Source organism: Plectropomus leopardus, chromosome 1 (assembly GCF_008729295.1).
Source record: "Plectropomus leopardus isolate mb chromosome 1, YSFRI_Pleo_2.0, whole genome shotgun sequence".
Taxonomy (NCBI): Eukaryota; Metazoa; Chordata; class Actinopteri; order Perciformes; family Serranidae; genus Plectropomus; species Plectropomus leopardus.
Window position 1 is genome coordinate 31,516,044 of NC_056463.1, and position 16,011 is coordinate 31,532,054.

Genomic DNA, 16,011 nt, shown 5'->3' on the forward strand with positions numbered 1-16,011 from the left:
TATCATGGGGCCTCTGATAATAGCAGACGCAGACATTTTAATTTCTAATTTTCTGTTGTGACAACACAATGATTAATGTTTTGGCTTAAAATACCTAGTTTGGTCACAATAAACACGTTTCATTAAAAATACCTAATTTTGACGTCAAAAATATAAACTATGTCCCTTTAGAAACATTCATACGCTATGAATGAAACATGCCAATGTTACACGTGTGGTTTGCTGTACATGGCAAAATTTTAATTTTGTGACTGGGCTGCCTAAAAATGCCTAGCATAGTAAAGCATTAATTGATATCAAGCCTGGCAGCATTTTCTTTTATTTTTTGTTGCCATGAAACTGTACTTGGACCATTCAGTTCTGTTCCACGAGGGACATAATACACCGTATATGCATCACTTAAAACAGAGTTCTTTCATGAAAATGCTAAAACAGGAGCCAGGTGTGCAGCCTCAGTAGTCTAACACAGGTCAAAGCACATGCAATGGCCCACAAACAGTAAAGTGTGCTAACAGATGCACGTATACTTGAACTTATTATATGTATTTGACTGCGCCAACATGCCACAGCTCTTCCAGTGAGCCCTTTGTCTGTCAGTGAGACTTCCTGTCTGAGTAGGAGTTGGTCATCAGAGCGCAGGGGGACCAGAGGGGTGTACAGGCGATTTCACCTGGGCTCACCTCTACAGAAACCACTCTGAGTGAAAAACAACAGCTTAGGGCTTTGGCACACACATCACCGGTCCATGCTCCAGTTAGCCAGTTAGCATTTTTATCTCTTCACCACTGTAAACTCCAATTGAGCCTGTTCCACATTTCTTTTTTTTCCACCCCCAAAAGTTTCCTAATTACTGCTTATGCTTAGACTACAGGTAATTAATGTGTTGAATGGGAGGAAGGTGAGTTGAAACAGAACTGTCGGCTCCGTTGTGGTATCAAGTCTGTTTTGAAAACATGCAGCTCCTGAGAGGGCAGGTAAACATTAATAAATATAACATTTACACTTTTTATCTTGAGAAAAATCTTGAATTTAACACTGTGTGTGTCAGGGCAGGTGGCTTTATATACTCAAAGCTTTCATGTTGTTTTGTTGTTTCAAACTGATGGTGCAGACAAGTACACACCAAACGGTATGTTGTAGTGCAGATATATACCTTGAAGTCATCTGGAAGGAGCAATTTGCTGGTCCTGAGGAAACTGAGAATGTAGCGGAATATCTCGCCGTCCCGATCTATGAAGTAGTGCTGCTTCAAGCTGTCCAACACGATGGGCTCAGTGCCATTGAACAGACGACTGATTCTGAAAATTGAAATACACACACGCAAACACACGCGCACACAGGCAGCCGCGCACACACACACACACACACACACACACACATAATGGAATGAGCCAGCTCCCTTCAAATGCATGAAACAATTACCCTCCATTTATTTTTCAATTTTATTAGCACTAAACTTGAAATGCATTAGCATCCCAGGTTGAAACAAGGGGCTTAAGGCATAGTTCCTCCATTCCAGACTTGTTTGAAGTGTCCCTTCTGCAGAGAGATTACAACAACACACACGCTTGCTGCTTGTACTTACAGAAATTAATAGCATGAATGTAGCATTACAGCTCTATTATTCCATCTGTCAGAGGGCTGGAAATGAAGCAGAGGTAAGAAATTGTGGAGGTCCACATGCTAATGTGAGGACAGCTGGAAAGAGATACTTTACTTTTAGAGTCTGACTTGTAATGAATGTAGGAGGATTTTTTTTTTACCCCTACTGTATGTCAATCTGTCTGTGCAGAATTACAACCTGCGATGATATCTATCAGATGCTCTGTTTGTTGTTTACATACACGTGTGGACTCCAGTTTAGGGGAGACCAAATCTGCCCCCCCCCAAGGAAAATAAAAAATAAAAAAAATAAAAAAATGTCATTCATCAAAAGCAAGTACAGCTATACGGAAAACTTAAGAATATGCAATAAATGAATAACTGTCCTTATAAATGCAGCACGACATAAATGACTGACACTTAACTCAGATATTTTGTGTGTTATCTGACAAACACAACAAAATAATGGTATTATTGTCAGTTGAATACGCCCATGAGCCATGTTCTGCTCAAGTACAGCAACACCACTTAGACAAACCACAAGCCAATTTGCAGTACACCGCAAGCTTCAACAGGCAGTAATAATAATTACTGTATAGCAAGACAGAAGTGCAATTTGTAAAGATTACTTATGATTTTGTATACATTTGCTAAGAATTATTTTGGACAGCTGTGCATAACTGTACCTACCCCCCTGACCTTAACCCTGACCCTGCCTTGATCTGTAGAAATCTCATTAATATCCTAAACTCAGATATTAAACAAAACTGGACCACCTCACTGAAAATCAAGCCTACAAATATACTGCAGTTTCACTTTTGAGATAGATAGAGATAGAGACAACTTTATTTATCCCAAAAGGGCAATTCAGTTAACAGTTGACCAGTCATTTTGGTGTCCTTTTATCTGTATGGTTCGGCTGAATGACATCAATTCACATTTTTCAGCCAGAGAAAAGATTTAAAAACATCTAAACGAGACAGTAAAAGCTGAAATAATGAAAATAGCATTACCCGGAATTACATCAATAATGTTTTCCTTTTAAAAAACACAACAGTTAATTAAAAACAGTAATTATACGTATGCGTTTAAGCTTTTACCAAATATTGTCAAGACTTTGTTGTAATAATAAGACACTTGTTGCTGCCTATTAGCCTCCCACAGTTAACCCCTTCCTACCAGTGCAGTGCAAGATTAAGGGCTTAGTTGAAGCTGGCTACAGGGGCTCATCAAGGCAAAGAGTGGAAATTGCTGTTATCTTTAAACTTTCATCACACCATGTTGGCGCTGTGCCTCGAGATACCCTTGGACAGATATTCATTTCCCCTCGTCTTTGTGTGGTTTTCCTGCCGTTTACCTGCAGGTCCCTCTCTCACTGGTCTTATAATCTCATCTAGGCAGATCTACTCTGTCTATTTGTTCATTTCCATATGCTAAATATCCCTATTCAATAATTTAAACCGTTTTTTAGCATCTCTTAAATATTGAGAAGACAGTTTGTATAAGTGTTTCAAAGTGTTTGTAAAACTTTTCTACTAAAAGCTTAAATTTATGCACCTCCGGAGTGCAAAAATTAGCTTTAATTTTGTGAATCATTTTGAAACAAAACTCCCTCGGCAGAGAAACCTGGAATGCCTGTGCATTGTAAATAAGTTGCACTGGTGATTTACACAAGAAATCTGTTGCATGCAACCTCCTTAACGGTTTCACTGCACATTTCCATCGTCTCTGTGAGAAACAGCTCTTGGCAGGGCACTGCGTTGCTGTTATTATCATCATTTTGATGTAATCAGCTCTTTAATCACAGTAACGGCTTCTAGGTCGGCTGACAAAGTTGTGTGACGGAGAAAATCGTAAAAACCTATTTGCAAACCGACCATTGCAAACCGGCACTGCTCGAGCACTGGAATTGTCAAACTCTATTACGAGACAGTGGAAGGGAGCCGCAGTGGGAATGTCAATGAACAAACAGCAGGGCTGGCTCCACTCACACACTCATTTCACTGAATTTACAATTACAAGCCTTGACTTTGTAAAAGTGTATAAGCTTGTATTTAATGGTTGTATCAGGTATCTCCTGACCCCGATGTGTCGGCTCGACACACTGAAGCTATCACGTCAAAAGCTTTTTTCTTTGACTTGACTGTGTGAAGAAGCAGAGCAAAGATGGTTCTCCCTCCCTCGCTCCCCTCCTGCCATCCTTTCTCTCTTTCACTCTCTCTTTTTCTTCCTTTCTTTCTCTCTGTCTCCATCCTTCTCCCTTACTCGCTTTCTCTCTGGAAATCGATGCAAAATGCTTTATAAAAAACCAATACTCATCTCCCTGTTTTGCCCGAGGTGTTCCTTTCTCATATGGTCTTGCAATTCTTCCAGCTAGAATTTCACCATACCCCTCCAGGCTAACTCTGTTTTTCATCTCCACTTTTTTAAAAAGCAATTAAAATGCTGCCTGTTTTTCTTTTTCTTTCCCTCTCTTCTACTCCCTTCACTCTCCCTCTCTCTCTTTCTCTGTTGGTCTCCTCGTTTTTTCCCCTTTCAGTTAAATCCCTGTATTGGAGGGGGGTGTGGGGGTTGATACAAAGAGAAATTAAGAGAGAAGATACACAAACAGACAGGCTAAAAGAGAAACAGACTGGCAGGGAGATAGAAAAGAGGGAAATAGACAAAGAAATCAGAAGATACAGAGAACAGAAGGAAAGAGAGGAAAGAGGCAGAGAAACAAACAGAATATGAGAGGAAGACAGAGAGATGGAGAGAGTGGGAGAAAAAAAAGACAGAACTCCATAAAAAACAGAGAAAAGTCAGAGAGAGGGAGGGAGGTAGTGGGTGTGGGAGGTTATCAAGGACAGCAACAGCTCAGATCTCCCACCCCAGCGGTGCCAAGTGAGGGCAGGCAGCAGGGCAGTAGGTGGGCAATATCTGGCAGGATTCTCGCTGCAGCAGCTATAGCCGGCCGCCGGCTCATAGCTGCTATGTCTGCGGGAGGTGGGGGGGGTTGGGGGTGGGGGGCGCAACGCAGGTGATTCTACAAGAACAGATGCTTATCTGGGAAGACTAATGGACGCCTAACAAACGCAAGACACCCAGCAGCTTCCTGCAAAGTGAAACAAACAGGGATGAGTGTGTCCAGCCTGACATCAAGGGGCTGCTCACAATAGCTTTTGAGTGGGGGGGAGTCTGAAGTTAGAAACAACATCGCTGCTGTTGCCTGGCTGTGATTCACTGAATCCAGCTTGAAGATAAACTGACAGTTCTCGCAAAGCCCTGTCAAAGTGTGTGACAAAAGTTTCAAAACAAAAAATGCATTTTTTTAATTTTTAAGAATAGTATGGCTTAAACAAAATACATGACAATGTCTGCTGTGTTTCGTAGAGTATAATCTAACTGTTCTCAAAAAGCCCTCTTAAGAAGGCGTGTGCCAAAAGTTGCAAAACAAAATATGCATTTTTAATTATGCTGAATAATTTGACCTAAACAAAGTATATAGGAAGGTCTGTTAAAATCAGGTTCCAGTGTAACTCTTAATACCTTTACTGTACATATCTCTACATTTAGATATTAAATCAGCAATGAAAATCTGCTTACAAGGTACTCTGGGTATAAATGTCATCATGTAGGCCTCTATTGCCCAATATTTGCCTGCAAGTGTCCATCATGTGCTTTTATTTTGAAAAACTCAATTGTATATAAATAAAAGGACTATATGTAGTGGTTTAACAGTACCCCCCCCCCCCCCCCCCCCCCCCCCCCCACCCCACCCACCCCACCCCTCCCCTATACTCACAACAAGTTTTGCTAATAATCATAGTGTTTATCTGCAGTTCGTGAAAACATTTTATCTGTTATTTCGGAGCTTCATAACTTGACTATTCCTGCGCGAGAGCGACAATTAACTCTCATTATTATTTCATGTAAAGTGATTAAAACTAAAAGTCTTATCAAACAGCTACTTCAGATCATGGCGATGTGTTAGTGCCATGAAGGCTCTTAAAAAAAGAAGAAGCACAAAACACTTGAGGCCTAACAATGAAATGGAATAAAAATGAAGGGGAAATTTAGCAAAACTGTAAATGATGAGATATTGTTTGCTGTGTTAATTATGGTGATTTCTGCTTGCAGAGAAACATACAGAAGAGCACTAAACGTGAGCCTGTACAGATCTGTCGTCTCTGGACCCAGCAGACATGTCTTCAAAGAGAAAAATGTCCAGTGGTCCTTTCAAAATAGTTTCCTTGTCTCTGGAATATTTCCCCTAATTTCCTCAGCTTCTGTTCAAGTGACTGCTGAGACTGTCCTCTCTGAGAGCTACACAGAGTGTGCATCAATGTTTCATGACCCCTGTCCCTTAATATGGCCCACGAAGAAGAAGATGAATAACCACACATTAGTTACTAGACTAACTTTCTCTTGGCATACTACATTATTTAGGGGCCAATCTATTAAAAGTAATCATCAACTTTAAACTCTTTAACCCGGCTCTGTTAGCCGTCACGTTTTTCAGCCCTGCTCGACCGGACATGGCCGAATGCAGCATGTGCGGCTCTGCCAGTGTAATTGTTTTGCTTTCTGCTGTCAGCCATTATCCTAATTCACACAAAAGGGCCCCTCCTTCCACTGGCTCCAGTGGAAAGTGGAGCCCTGAGGCCAACTGTACACTGAGGAGGCTGGGAGAGAGAAAGAGAGACACAGTGAGTGTATGCATGTGTGTGTGTGTGTGTGTGTGTGTGTGAGAGAGAGAGAGAGAGATTCAGAGTGAGAAAGACACAGAAAAAGAAAGAGAGGGAGAGTGAGCAAAGGAGCATGTGTGAAAAAGAGAGAGAGAGAGGAAAGAGCACTCCAACCAACACTCACGCTGGTATCCGGTCTTTACTCTCACTGTAAAAACACTGTTTGGGTGCTCTGACATGACTCTGTGCTACAATTGCACGCTGCCCTGTTTGTCTCCCCCTATGAATAACTTCTTTGTAACATGTAAAGCTGCACCAAAGCATAAAAAATAAAAAGAAACACCAAATACAAATTTAAAAGAAAAAAAAATGCTGCTTTTTAACAACCATCCGCAATGTGTTCAAACATGTTTTAAGGCAAAATCTCACAGTTTGGCTCCAACAGCTTCAAAAACATCAAGATCGGAATAACATTAGCAAATCTGAATCTTTAAAAAACTTGTCTCGTGGCCGCTGAATAAACCCAATTTAACATTGAAGCAGTGGGCTCAAAAAAAAAGGCGTCTTGATAACAAAAAAACAATCATAAACTCTTGTCTGGGATGAGCTTTATTTTTCATGTTAGACGTCAGGGATAAAGGGAGAGTTGTCAGGGATTTCCTGTCAGCGGCCTCTATGAATATCAAGACTTTATCACCAAGGGATTATGTGGATTGTTTCCTGTAGCCAATTTGGCAGATTTTCTAACAACCTGGTGAATGTTTACCTTAGCCCACATGGGACTGTCAGCTGACGCAGAACTGTATAATGTAATGAATGACACAGTGCATTAGAGGAAGAAGCAAAGGGGCCTAAAACATCCCAGAGTTTTTATACAGAGATATTTTATTGTTTCCTGTTAAAAGCTAACTCTGGTTGTTGGTGTCACCATGCTTGTGGATGGAGCTAAAAACGTGAATAAAGTGGGAGGGTGGATTACCACCAGCTCTTAAACAAACTGAATCATCATGACTAAATCTTACAATGGAAGTGCGTCACAAACTAAAAAAAAAAAAAAGTTTGCTTTATAAGAGGATCAGATGACAGAGGGAGCAGGAGTTCCTTTCTCTTTCTGTCTAAACAAATATTCAGTGAAAGTCACGCTTTAAGCTGTTGACATTTCAAAGTTTGACTGCAATATAAGCCAGGCTCTCAGTTATTTGAACATGATTTGAAAATGATCAGAAAACCTCACCAAAAAAACCTGTCTTTGAACACAAATAATAACTATAAAGAAGATGTGATTGTGCTAAATATTGGTTTGAAAATATTAAAGAAAATCAATGCATAATACATCAATCAGCCTAAATGAGCTCTGATGACAGGCATAAGGACATATATATAATTGTTTTTTTTCTCCTAACAGATTCCTAACAGCCCCCTGATCTACTGACAAACCCCCCCCCCCAAAAATAGGGCTGCAAAAGGAGTTGTGGTACATGCAAAATGTTCATGGGGTGTCTTAATTCCCACAGCAACATTCAAATCACAACCAAAACACATGAAAGCAACTGTACACTTCAGCAGCTGAATTTCCAAGCACAACTACCGTGTGAATGGAGATAAAAAAAATACAAGCCTTGGAGGTATTTATTATTAAACAATTAGAAAATAATCACGACTAAAACAAACAAAAGCAATCAAATTCATCATTTTAAAGAGTTAAGAAATAATGAAGGGAAGAGAAATGTCCCCACATGGTTTGAAGAGATATTAAACTGGTTGCCTCTGAGGGCAATTGGATAGTATGGAGGTTGCAGTGCAGTTGTCCTGATGCCAGGCAGCTAAATGACTTGTTAACAGCATAAATCCAATTAGACTTAATTAAGACAAACACTGGTGAATAATTTAATATTTGATTTAGTGACCAAAATGCAAAATTGAGCTTTTAAATAGAGATGATTGAAATCTTGAAGATTTAATTAGGGGAGAACTGTGATATAGAATGAGGGATTCTGTTAAAACAAAAGCAACAAATCCACTCACTCAGAATGTCAATAATTCCTTAATACTGATTTTCTATAAATAAGACAAATCTTTAATAACTCCAGCACTGAGGCACGTGAGAAAAAGTCTGTCTTACCTTGAGTCTGGGTACTTGGTGAGGGTCGCCAGGCTGCTGGTGTACATGTGCCCCCCGACATCGATGTGCACCGGGCGTTCGCCTTGGTCAGCTGAGCCGGCAGAGGGATCCCCTGAGCGGCCAGGGGAGAGACCGGGGACCGGGTCAGAGACAGCCGTGACATGCTTCTTCCCTCCTGAAAGCAAGTGTACAGAAAAGCCATGGGAGTAGAGGTAAAGCTAAAAAAAAAAACCCAAAAAAACACACAACAGTGATTCCCCTACACCGGGAAGCAGATAGTATCCTCTCTGAATGGTATCAGATCACTTCCATGTCTGTCTGGTCGCATATTTAGCCTGGAAATTATTGCCACCGCTCTAATTAAGTATGTTTGCATCTTTTCATGCAGCACCGGAGGCGAGGATAGGAGGATGCTTATTAGAGAACCGGGGTGAGAGATAGATAGATAGATAGAGAGAGAGAGAAAGAGAGAGAGAGAGAGAGAGAGAGATGGACAGATAGAAAGACAGCAGAGAGTGAGTAACAGACAAGTCACATTACAGAGAGGCCAGTCTTAGGTGAGTTGGGTTGCCTGCATCTGGTGGTTACCAGTCTTAGGTGAGTTGGGTTGCCTGCAGCTGGTGGTTAAGAAATTACGCACCAGTAAGTTGGACATCTCTGCCCCCTTACAGAAGCAGAATCAAACAGCTTTATCACATAGAGGGCTTTTTTCCTCTTTCCGCACACACATACATTCAAAACAAAAGATTAATGTAATGGCTTGTCATGTAACTACAGATACGTTTGACTTGTGAGAGAGAGTTATCACCCTTGCTGTCCACACTAACAGGCCAAACCATGAAGTATCCATATATGTGATAAATCAATAGAATTATCTAATAATATTATCAGAATAATGTTTGAAATAATTGCATAATAGAATAAAAAGCTCACAGGCCACTTCAATAAGATGCGGCGCTGCGGAGGCGCAGATTTTGGAACGCTGGCTCCAGAGCTGGTGCACTCCGAGTTTGAGTGGCTGCTAAAATGTTTAAAGAAAATATTTTTAATTCATTAGGATACACCGCTGTTTGATTCTGCTTCTGTAAGGGGGCAGAGATGTCCAACTTACTGGTGCGTAATTTCTTAACCACCAGCTGCAGGCAACCCAACTCACCTAAGACTGGCCTCTCTGTAATGTGACTTGTCTGTTAGAAAGTCACTGTGTAAATCAGGAGTCAACATAACGAGAATTTAAAAGATATTTTCCATAAAGGTCACAGTTTCCCCGCTTTATCATTACTCATCTGCTACCCTGCAGGCTCTGCTTGAAATAAAATCCTCTCCTGACGCAATTTACAACAAAACTTTACTTTTATACTCCACAGAACAACTACATTGCTCGGTTTAAACACATTGTGATAATGCTATTTCACCCTCCGGTAAATCAGCGGCATTGATAAGTTATAGCTGTTACACATAAGGACTGTTTTACTGTCATGGCTGGGAAACTGAAGGCCGTTTATGAAAGGCCAGATCAGCCCCTCGGCTCTGAAAGAAGCGCCGTCGGGCACAAAACGAGACTGGAGCTTTTTCTTTTTTTTTCTCAGGGTGTTGCCCTGCTCACAGCAGTATCATGTTCGTTTAATAAGATTACAGGAGGACGGGATTACATTTCAAATCTCAGGAAAAGGAGGGGAAAAAAACTTGGAAGGACTTAAAAAGTTTGAGGTACATCCATACCGGGCAGTCCCAATGCCAGCAACTCTCTCTCTCTCTCTCTCTCTCTGAACCAATAAATTAGCCAATTAAATTACGATATACGTGGACAAAGAGCAAATGTAAAGAGAAAGACCCATTAATCTCCTCGCTCTCCAAATCAATCACATTTTTTAATCATTTAATTCTGTCGCTCTTTATCAGTCTCTCTCACATCATCAAACACACACACACACACACACACACACACACACACACACAGACACACACACCATGAATGATAAATTCCTCCACAAAATCCCAGCAGCTGTAAAGGCATCAACTTTCCCCTCAGAGCTGCTGTTTCAGCCTCCATCCGCCGATCAAGCGTTGCAATTTCACACTGATGACATCCACATGGACATAATCTTGATATCCCACGATTAAAATAACCATAACACGGCCACGGAAACGTTGGAATTTAAGGAACAATCCGATATCCCACTCCACACGATCACTACCAGCCTCTGCCTTTAATTCTACCAAATGTTCAACATGGCGTCTTATTCCTGCTGTACAATTAAAACCATAATCCCGACACGTGTAATTCATCAGCCACTTGATAAAACCCACACGTGCTAACTGTCCAGTGTGTGAGAAAAGCAGGAAAACCACTTTAGGTCAAGCGGTATCCACCTCCTACTCTTAAGCAACCAGTACTCTGTACACACTGACGCTGCACTGTGCGTAAAAACATAATATTAAATTTGTCACCCTACCGTTTCAAACATCGTAGGGCATCCAGAGGAAAATCCGTGCCGGAGGTCAGTCCCAGCTGCTGTCCACGTAACCCCCAAATTTTTGAAATATTTTCTCCAAATGCCCCCGAGTTTGTGGTACAACTACACCGCCATCCAGCTCCAGCACGAACCTATAGTGCCGCACGGAAAAAGCCAAGTGTTTGCTCCGTATCCCACACAAAACTGCTTTTTTTTAAAAGACAGTACTATAGGCTGTAGTCGGGATGGACTGCTTGCAAGCGAGTCTCTGTGGCTTTAAAAGGCTCTATTGCAAGGCTGGCTCGACCTGTCCTCACCAAGCTTCTTTGTACCAAAGCGCACAGGAAGCGTCCTTACCTTGAACATAGATGAGATGATCTCCTTCCCCTTCTCTGCTCTTATTTGGATACGCGTAAAAAATGTGCGCTCTTGTTGGAATCCTGCTTCTTGTCTTGCTTTTTTGTGCCTAAATGAAACTGCCCCTGTGGTTTGTTATGAGAAGAAGAAAGCCAATAATCCGTCTCTAAATAACAGAGCAGAGCTAAAAAAGAAAATTCTTGCTCCGGGCAGCCCAAGCGCCTCTGGGCCAGGGATTAGGCTACAATTAGCTCAACTCCACTCTCTCGCCCAGGCAATTTTCTCAAGGAAGAAAACGTGATACCCCCCTATTCGCGAAATTATGACTGCACAGATATAATAACTTATCTATTTTTTTTCCCCGGCTAAAGTAGACCGTTCCCCTTAACGGTGTGAAGTTGTGATTTAGAGGGGGTAGGAAACCTAACAGGCAACTGCCGCTCAATAGATTTAGAGCAGCAAAAAGCAGATTTTAATCATTGTCATTTCGTCTGATGTAATAGTTCCCCAGGCAGTTCCAGCTAGTAGGCATACATTTCCATCTCCATCTCCAGCCTAAATCTAAAGTTTAAAGCCAGGCGAGCTGCCATAGTCCTCCACTCAGGCAACACGCAATAAAGGCGCAGTAACTTGTTGATAAAGTCCCAGTAGAAAAATATGTTGAAAATGAAGAGATATCCTTGAACCAATATCTTTCATGCGGCGATTTTTCCCCGTGTCCCCGCTCTCTCTTTCTCTCCCTCTCTCTCTCTCTCTCTCTCTCTCCCTCTTGCCTTAATGTCTGGAGTTGTAACGCCAAATTTCCTGCAGGCCATTAAAATCAAATGACGTCTATGGACATGCATGCATGCTGCTGCAGAAAGCGCCCTCACAACCTGCCTGCAGCCAAATGCGCCATTTCAATTATAGCGCAGGGCTTAGATGGAGATATCTGCCCAGAACAACCCCCCCTCCTCTTCACTCTCACATGTAAGCAGGCAGCCTGCAGACTTTTTTTGGGGGGGAATACGATTCTGGTTTTGTTACTATTTCCACATATAAAGAAAGAATGCAGGTGATAGAGCGCTTAAGTGGTGCGCCAATTTTGCACCGAGTATAGAGAGAGTCAAGCAGGTGCTCACACCAAGGAGACGATTATTTATTTATTTGCATGTTTGTTTATTTGCGGGTAAATAACTGTGAATAATTGATGCAACATTGAGCCCAGTAATTACTCTGTACCAGCATCCTGACAGAGGTGTGATTTTCGTTTCTTGATATTTGGCGCCAACCAGTGTAGAAATTTATTATTGGTCCGCCGACAATATTATCTCACTTTTTGGGAACCTCTTCTATTGTCTATCACCCTGATGACAAAACATGATTTCTGAATGATCCAATGAAACTTTAAATTGTCCTTTTTTGACTGAGATCTGGTGTACTTCCATAAGATCTCCTTTGACTTACAGTATCTTCCTGAGTGAGGTGATTGTTGGTAAGATGGGACAGTAGGTAAAGTGGGACAGTTAAGCTTTATCATTATTGTCTTCACATGTATATACTTCAGTTACTAAAAAAAATCAGCGCTGTGGTCATCACAGTAAAGTATGTGATTTTAAAATGTAGGTTCTGTGGCACTTCCATATTCAACAACCTTAAATTAGAAGCAAAATGACATAACATAGCCAGACATAACATGCTGAGGTAATAATGATGAGGTTATAAAACACAATAATATTTTTTTTAATGTTTCTTTTGTCTTCCGTATAGTATAGTAGGGCTTTAAAGCTGTTTAGAATAATATCCTGCGACGGGCTACGACATTTGGATCATGATTAAAAATGAAACAAAAGGTAAATTCTCAAACAGTGTCCCACTTTACCAGTATTCACCCAAAGTATAAAATAGCAAGTATTTAAAGAGGAAGTAAAATAGTTATGCTAGTGATTTGACAGCAGGACTAGTGGGAGAATGCGTCTCTCCTCGAAGCGGGCAAAGTCTTCATAATTAGACAGACCTCAGCGCGCCTCAGAGCGTTCCCATCTTTCCCTCTGGCACAGATTTGTTGTTTCCAGAGGTACAAACTGGAGGGGAAACTGGATTTTTTTTTCTCATTAAAGGAAACAAGCCCGGAGTTAGTTCAATTACATGAAGTATGCAGGGATGTTGTAAATTTAAAGATTTAAATAGCTTACAAAGTGGCCCCGGGCCCCATCAGTTAATTTCCTTAATTTATGGATTTTAGCGGAGTGTCTATGTCGAAGGGAAGAAGTAGGTCATCTTGAGGATTTGCATGCAGCTTTTGAGATCTCACAACAGATCCAAACATTTGCCCTCCTGACCAGCGTCAGCAGGTAGACAGACACTCTGACATTTTTATCTCGATTATGACACAAAACACTGCCATGATTGAAAAACACATTACTTTTTATTTTCAATGAAGAAAAAAAATCTGATCTGATTGTAATATTTGACCCAAGTAATGAGATTATTGATGTTTGGTGTCCCTGATGCACACGCACACAGAGATAACAGCTCTGTTCTAGTTTTCATTAAAGGATTATTCCACTAAATATCCCACAGTTCCCAAATATTCACCTTTCTTTAGCCATGGAAGTCAAATAAATATAGATTTTTTAAATTTTGAGCTAAAACATTTGAGCTACAGTAAAAAAGATTAAACTGCATACATGAAAAGAACAACTGAAAATCAGTCAAAGTCTCCTTCAGACATCATATGTTAATGAAGTGTATGAATTAATGCATGACCCTATACGAATAATAACTTTGCCTGTAGGTTCAAAAGCAGGTGCTATTAGTGGTATTGCCTAAAGAGGCACAGAGGAGGACAATATTGTGCCTTTCACTTTGTCCTTTCACCAGATGATAAAGCTTTTCTAATTTATGAATTATTCTTTAGTTACAGCATAGAGTAGCATAGGATAACTGAAACTATATTCCATGAAAAAAAATCTTCCAATATATTTCCTCATCACATTTACTTTGACAGATTATAAGGTAATCATTTGGTAAAACACACATTAATAGTCCATGTTACAAGATTATTTTGCCACATTCATTATTTCTAAACACATTTTAAACCCTTAATAAGATTTGAAAGCGGTGATTTGTTGAACTTAGTGTGTGCTTCTGTGTTTGTGTCTTTTGGGAAATACAGATTGTGCAACCAGGTCAGGGCCCCACACTGAGGTATCAATACATTCAGCTTTTTCTGTGTATTACTGTACTGGATCACACCAAGTTGGGACATAGTACCATCTGCTGGTTAGTAGCAACACTGTGCTTAAACTGAAACATCACTGTACTATATGTGGCACACATAAATTCATAGGTCAAAGTTGGTTGAAGACGATTTAAGTCTGGGGTTAAAGGCTTGGATGGATTACTGAACGTGCCTACAGAGCACAGACCTAAAATCACTCAAAGTGATACATATTGACCAGGAAGAGACTCAAAATTACAACAAGAAGACGCAAAAGTACTGTAAAGAGACACAAAATAACTACAAACTGGTCAAGGACAAGCAAAATAACTACAAAAGGGGCAAAACAACCACAGAGAGACCCAAAACTACAAACACACAGTTATGTCAAAGAGACACAAAATGACCTCAAAGACACACAAAACCACAAAAAGGTGCATAACAACTACAAAAGACACATCAAATAAAAACAACAACAACAACAACAACAACAACAACAACACCACAGAGTCTGTGTTTCTTGCTCCTGTGTAGGAGAGGTGGTGAGGCCTTTTTCATATCTGTGCCCAGGGGCCCATTGTCTCATAACCTGCCCATGGTTAACAGAGCACAGGCCTAGAGAATAAAGCATCAGAGCTTCCCCTGGCTCTCGCATGCAAAATCACTCAAACTTAAACGTATTGACCAGGAAGAGACTGAAAATTACCACAAAATGATAAGAAAGTACTGCAAAGAGACACAAAATAACAACAAAAAGGTCCAAAGGGACACATAACGACAACAAAAAGGGGTAAACGTAACCACAGAAATCAAAAATCGGCAAAACAACCACGGAGAGACACAAAAACTACCAATAAAGACACAAAACTACCTCAAAGACTCACAAAACTGCAAAAAGGTGCGCATTGAATACAGAGACGCCAAACAAAAACAACAACAATAAAACTACCACAGAGTCTGTGTTTCTTGCTCCTGTGTAGGAGAGGCTGTTGTGGCCTTTTTCGAATTAAAATTTCAAATTCAAATTGCTTTATTGGCATGAATGTTATAAGAACAATTCAACAACAATCAGGTATAATACAAGCATATCTGTGCCCATGGGCCTGTTGTCTCATAATCTGCCCATGGTTCAAGGTTGAGTTCCTAACTGGGGCCAAATGTCCTCAAAACCATCTGTTTGCTTGTGAAGTCTTTTTAGTGGCCCAATATGGCATATGTTACCATTTTTGTGCTTTCACCAAATATCCATACCGAACTGCTTTATTATAATCTCTCTGTGGTTATCTAGTTCATAATCATATACATATTTTTTCTCAACCTCTCACATTCAGGTGATTTCAATTAAAGCCTTAAGGGCATCTGGCCAGCGGACATCTCTTTGTGGCCCCCATAACCCAGGTCACCTGCACACTGTACTTGTGCACTGAGATAAACAGCAGACACAATACAGTCGCATCCACCCTTCTAAATGCGGGCATTTGCAAGAATCCCTTTCAAGCATTTCACATCAGATCAACACTCCTGCTCTCCCCACTGGCATGTAGAGAAAGTTTGAAAAGAACATTCAGAACTTGCTTTTAGTAATCTGCATGCCTCGTGGAGCCC

At 40.7% G+C, this 16,011-nt stretch overlaps 1 protein-coding gene across 1 annotated transcript in view; it reads right to left on the reverse strand.

Annotated features, from left to right (window-relative positions):
• The window catches only part of LOC121940976 (BTB/POZ domain-containing protein kctd15-like), a 32,978-nt gene extending 21,067 nt beyond the window's left edge, over positions 1–11,911 (reverse strand). The window contains 4 exon segments of the mRNA XM_042483665.1: positions 1,154–1,298; positions 8,392–8,467; positions 8,470–8,566; positions 11,205–11,911. Coding sequence (XP_042339599.1) covers positions 1,154–1,298; positions 8,392–8,467; positions 8,470–8,566; positions 11,205–11,213 — 327 coding nt within the window. The 5' untranslated portion in view covers positions 11,214–11,911.
• Between the last annotated feature and the right edge of the window lie 4,100 nt (positions 11,912–16,011).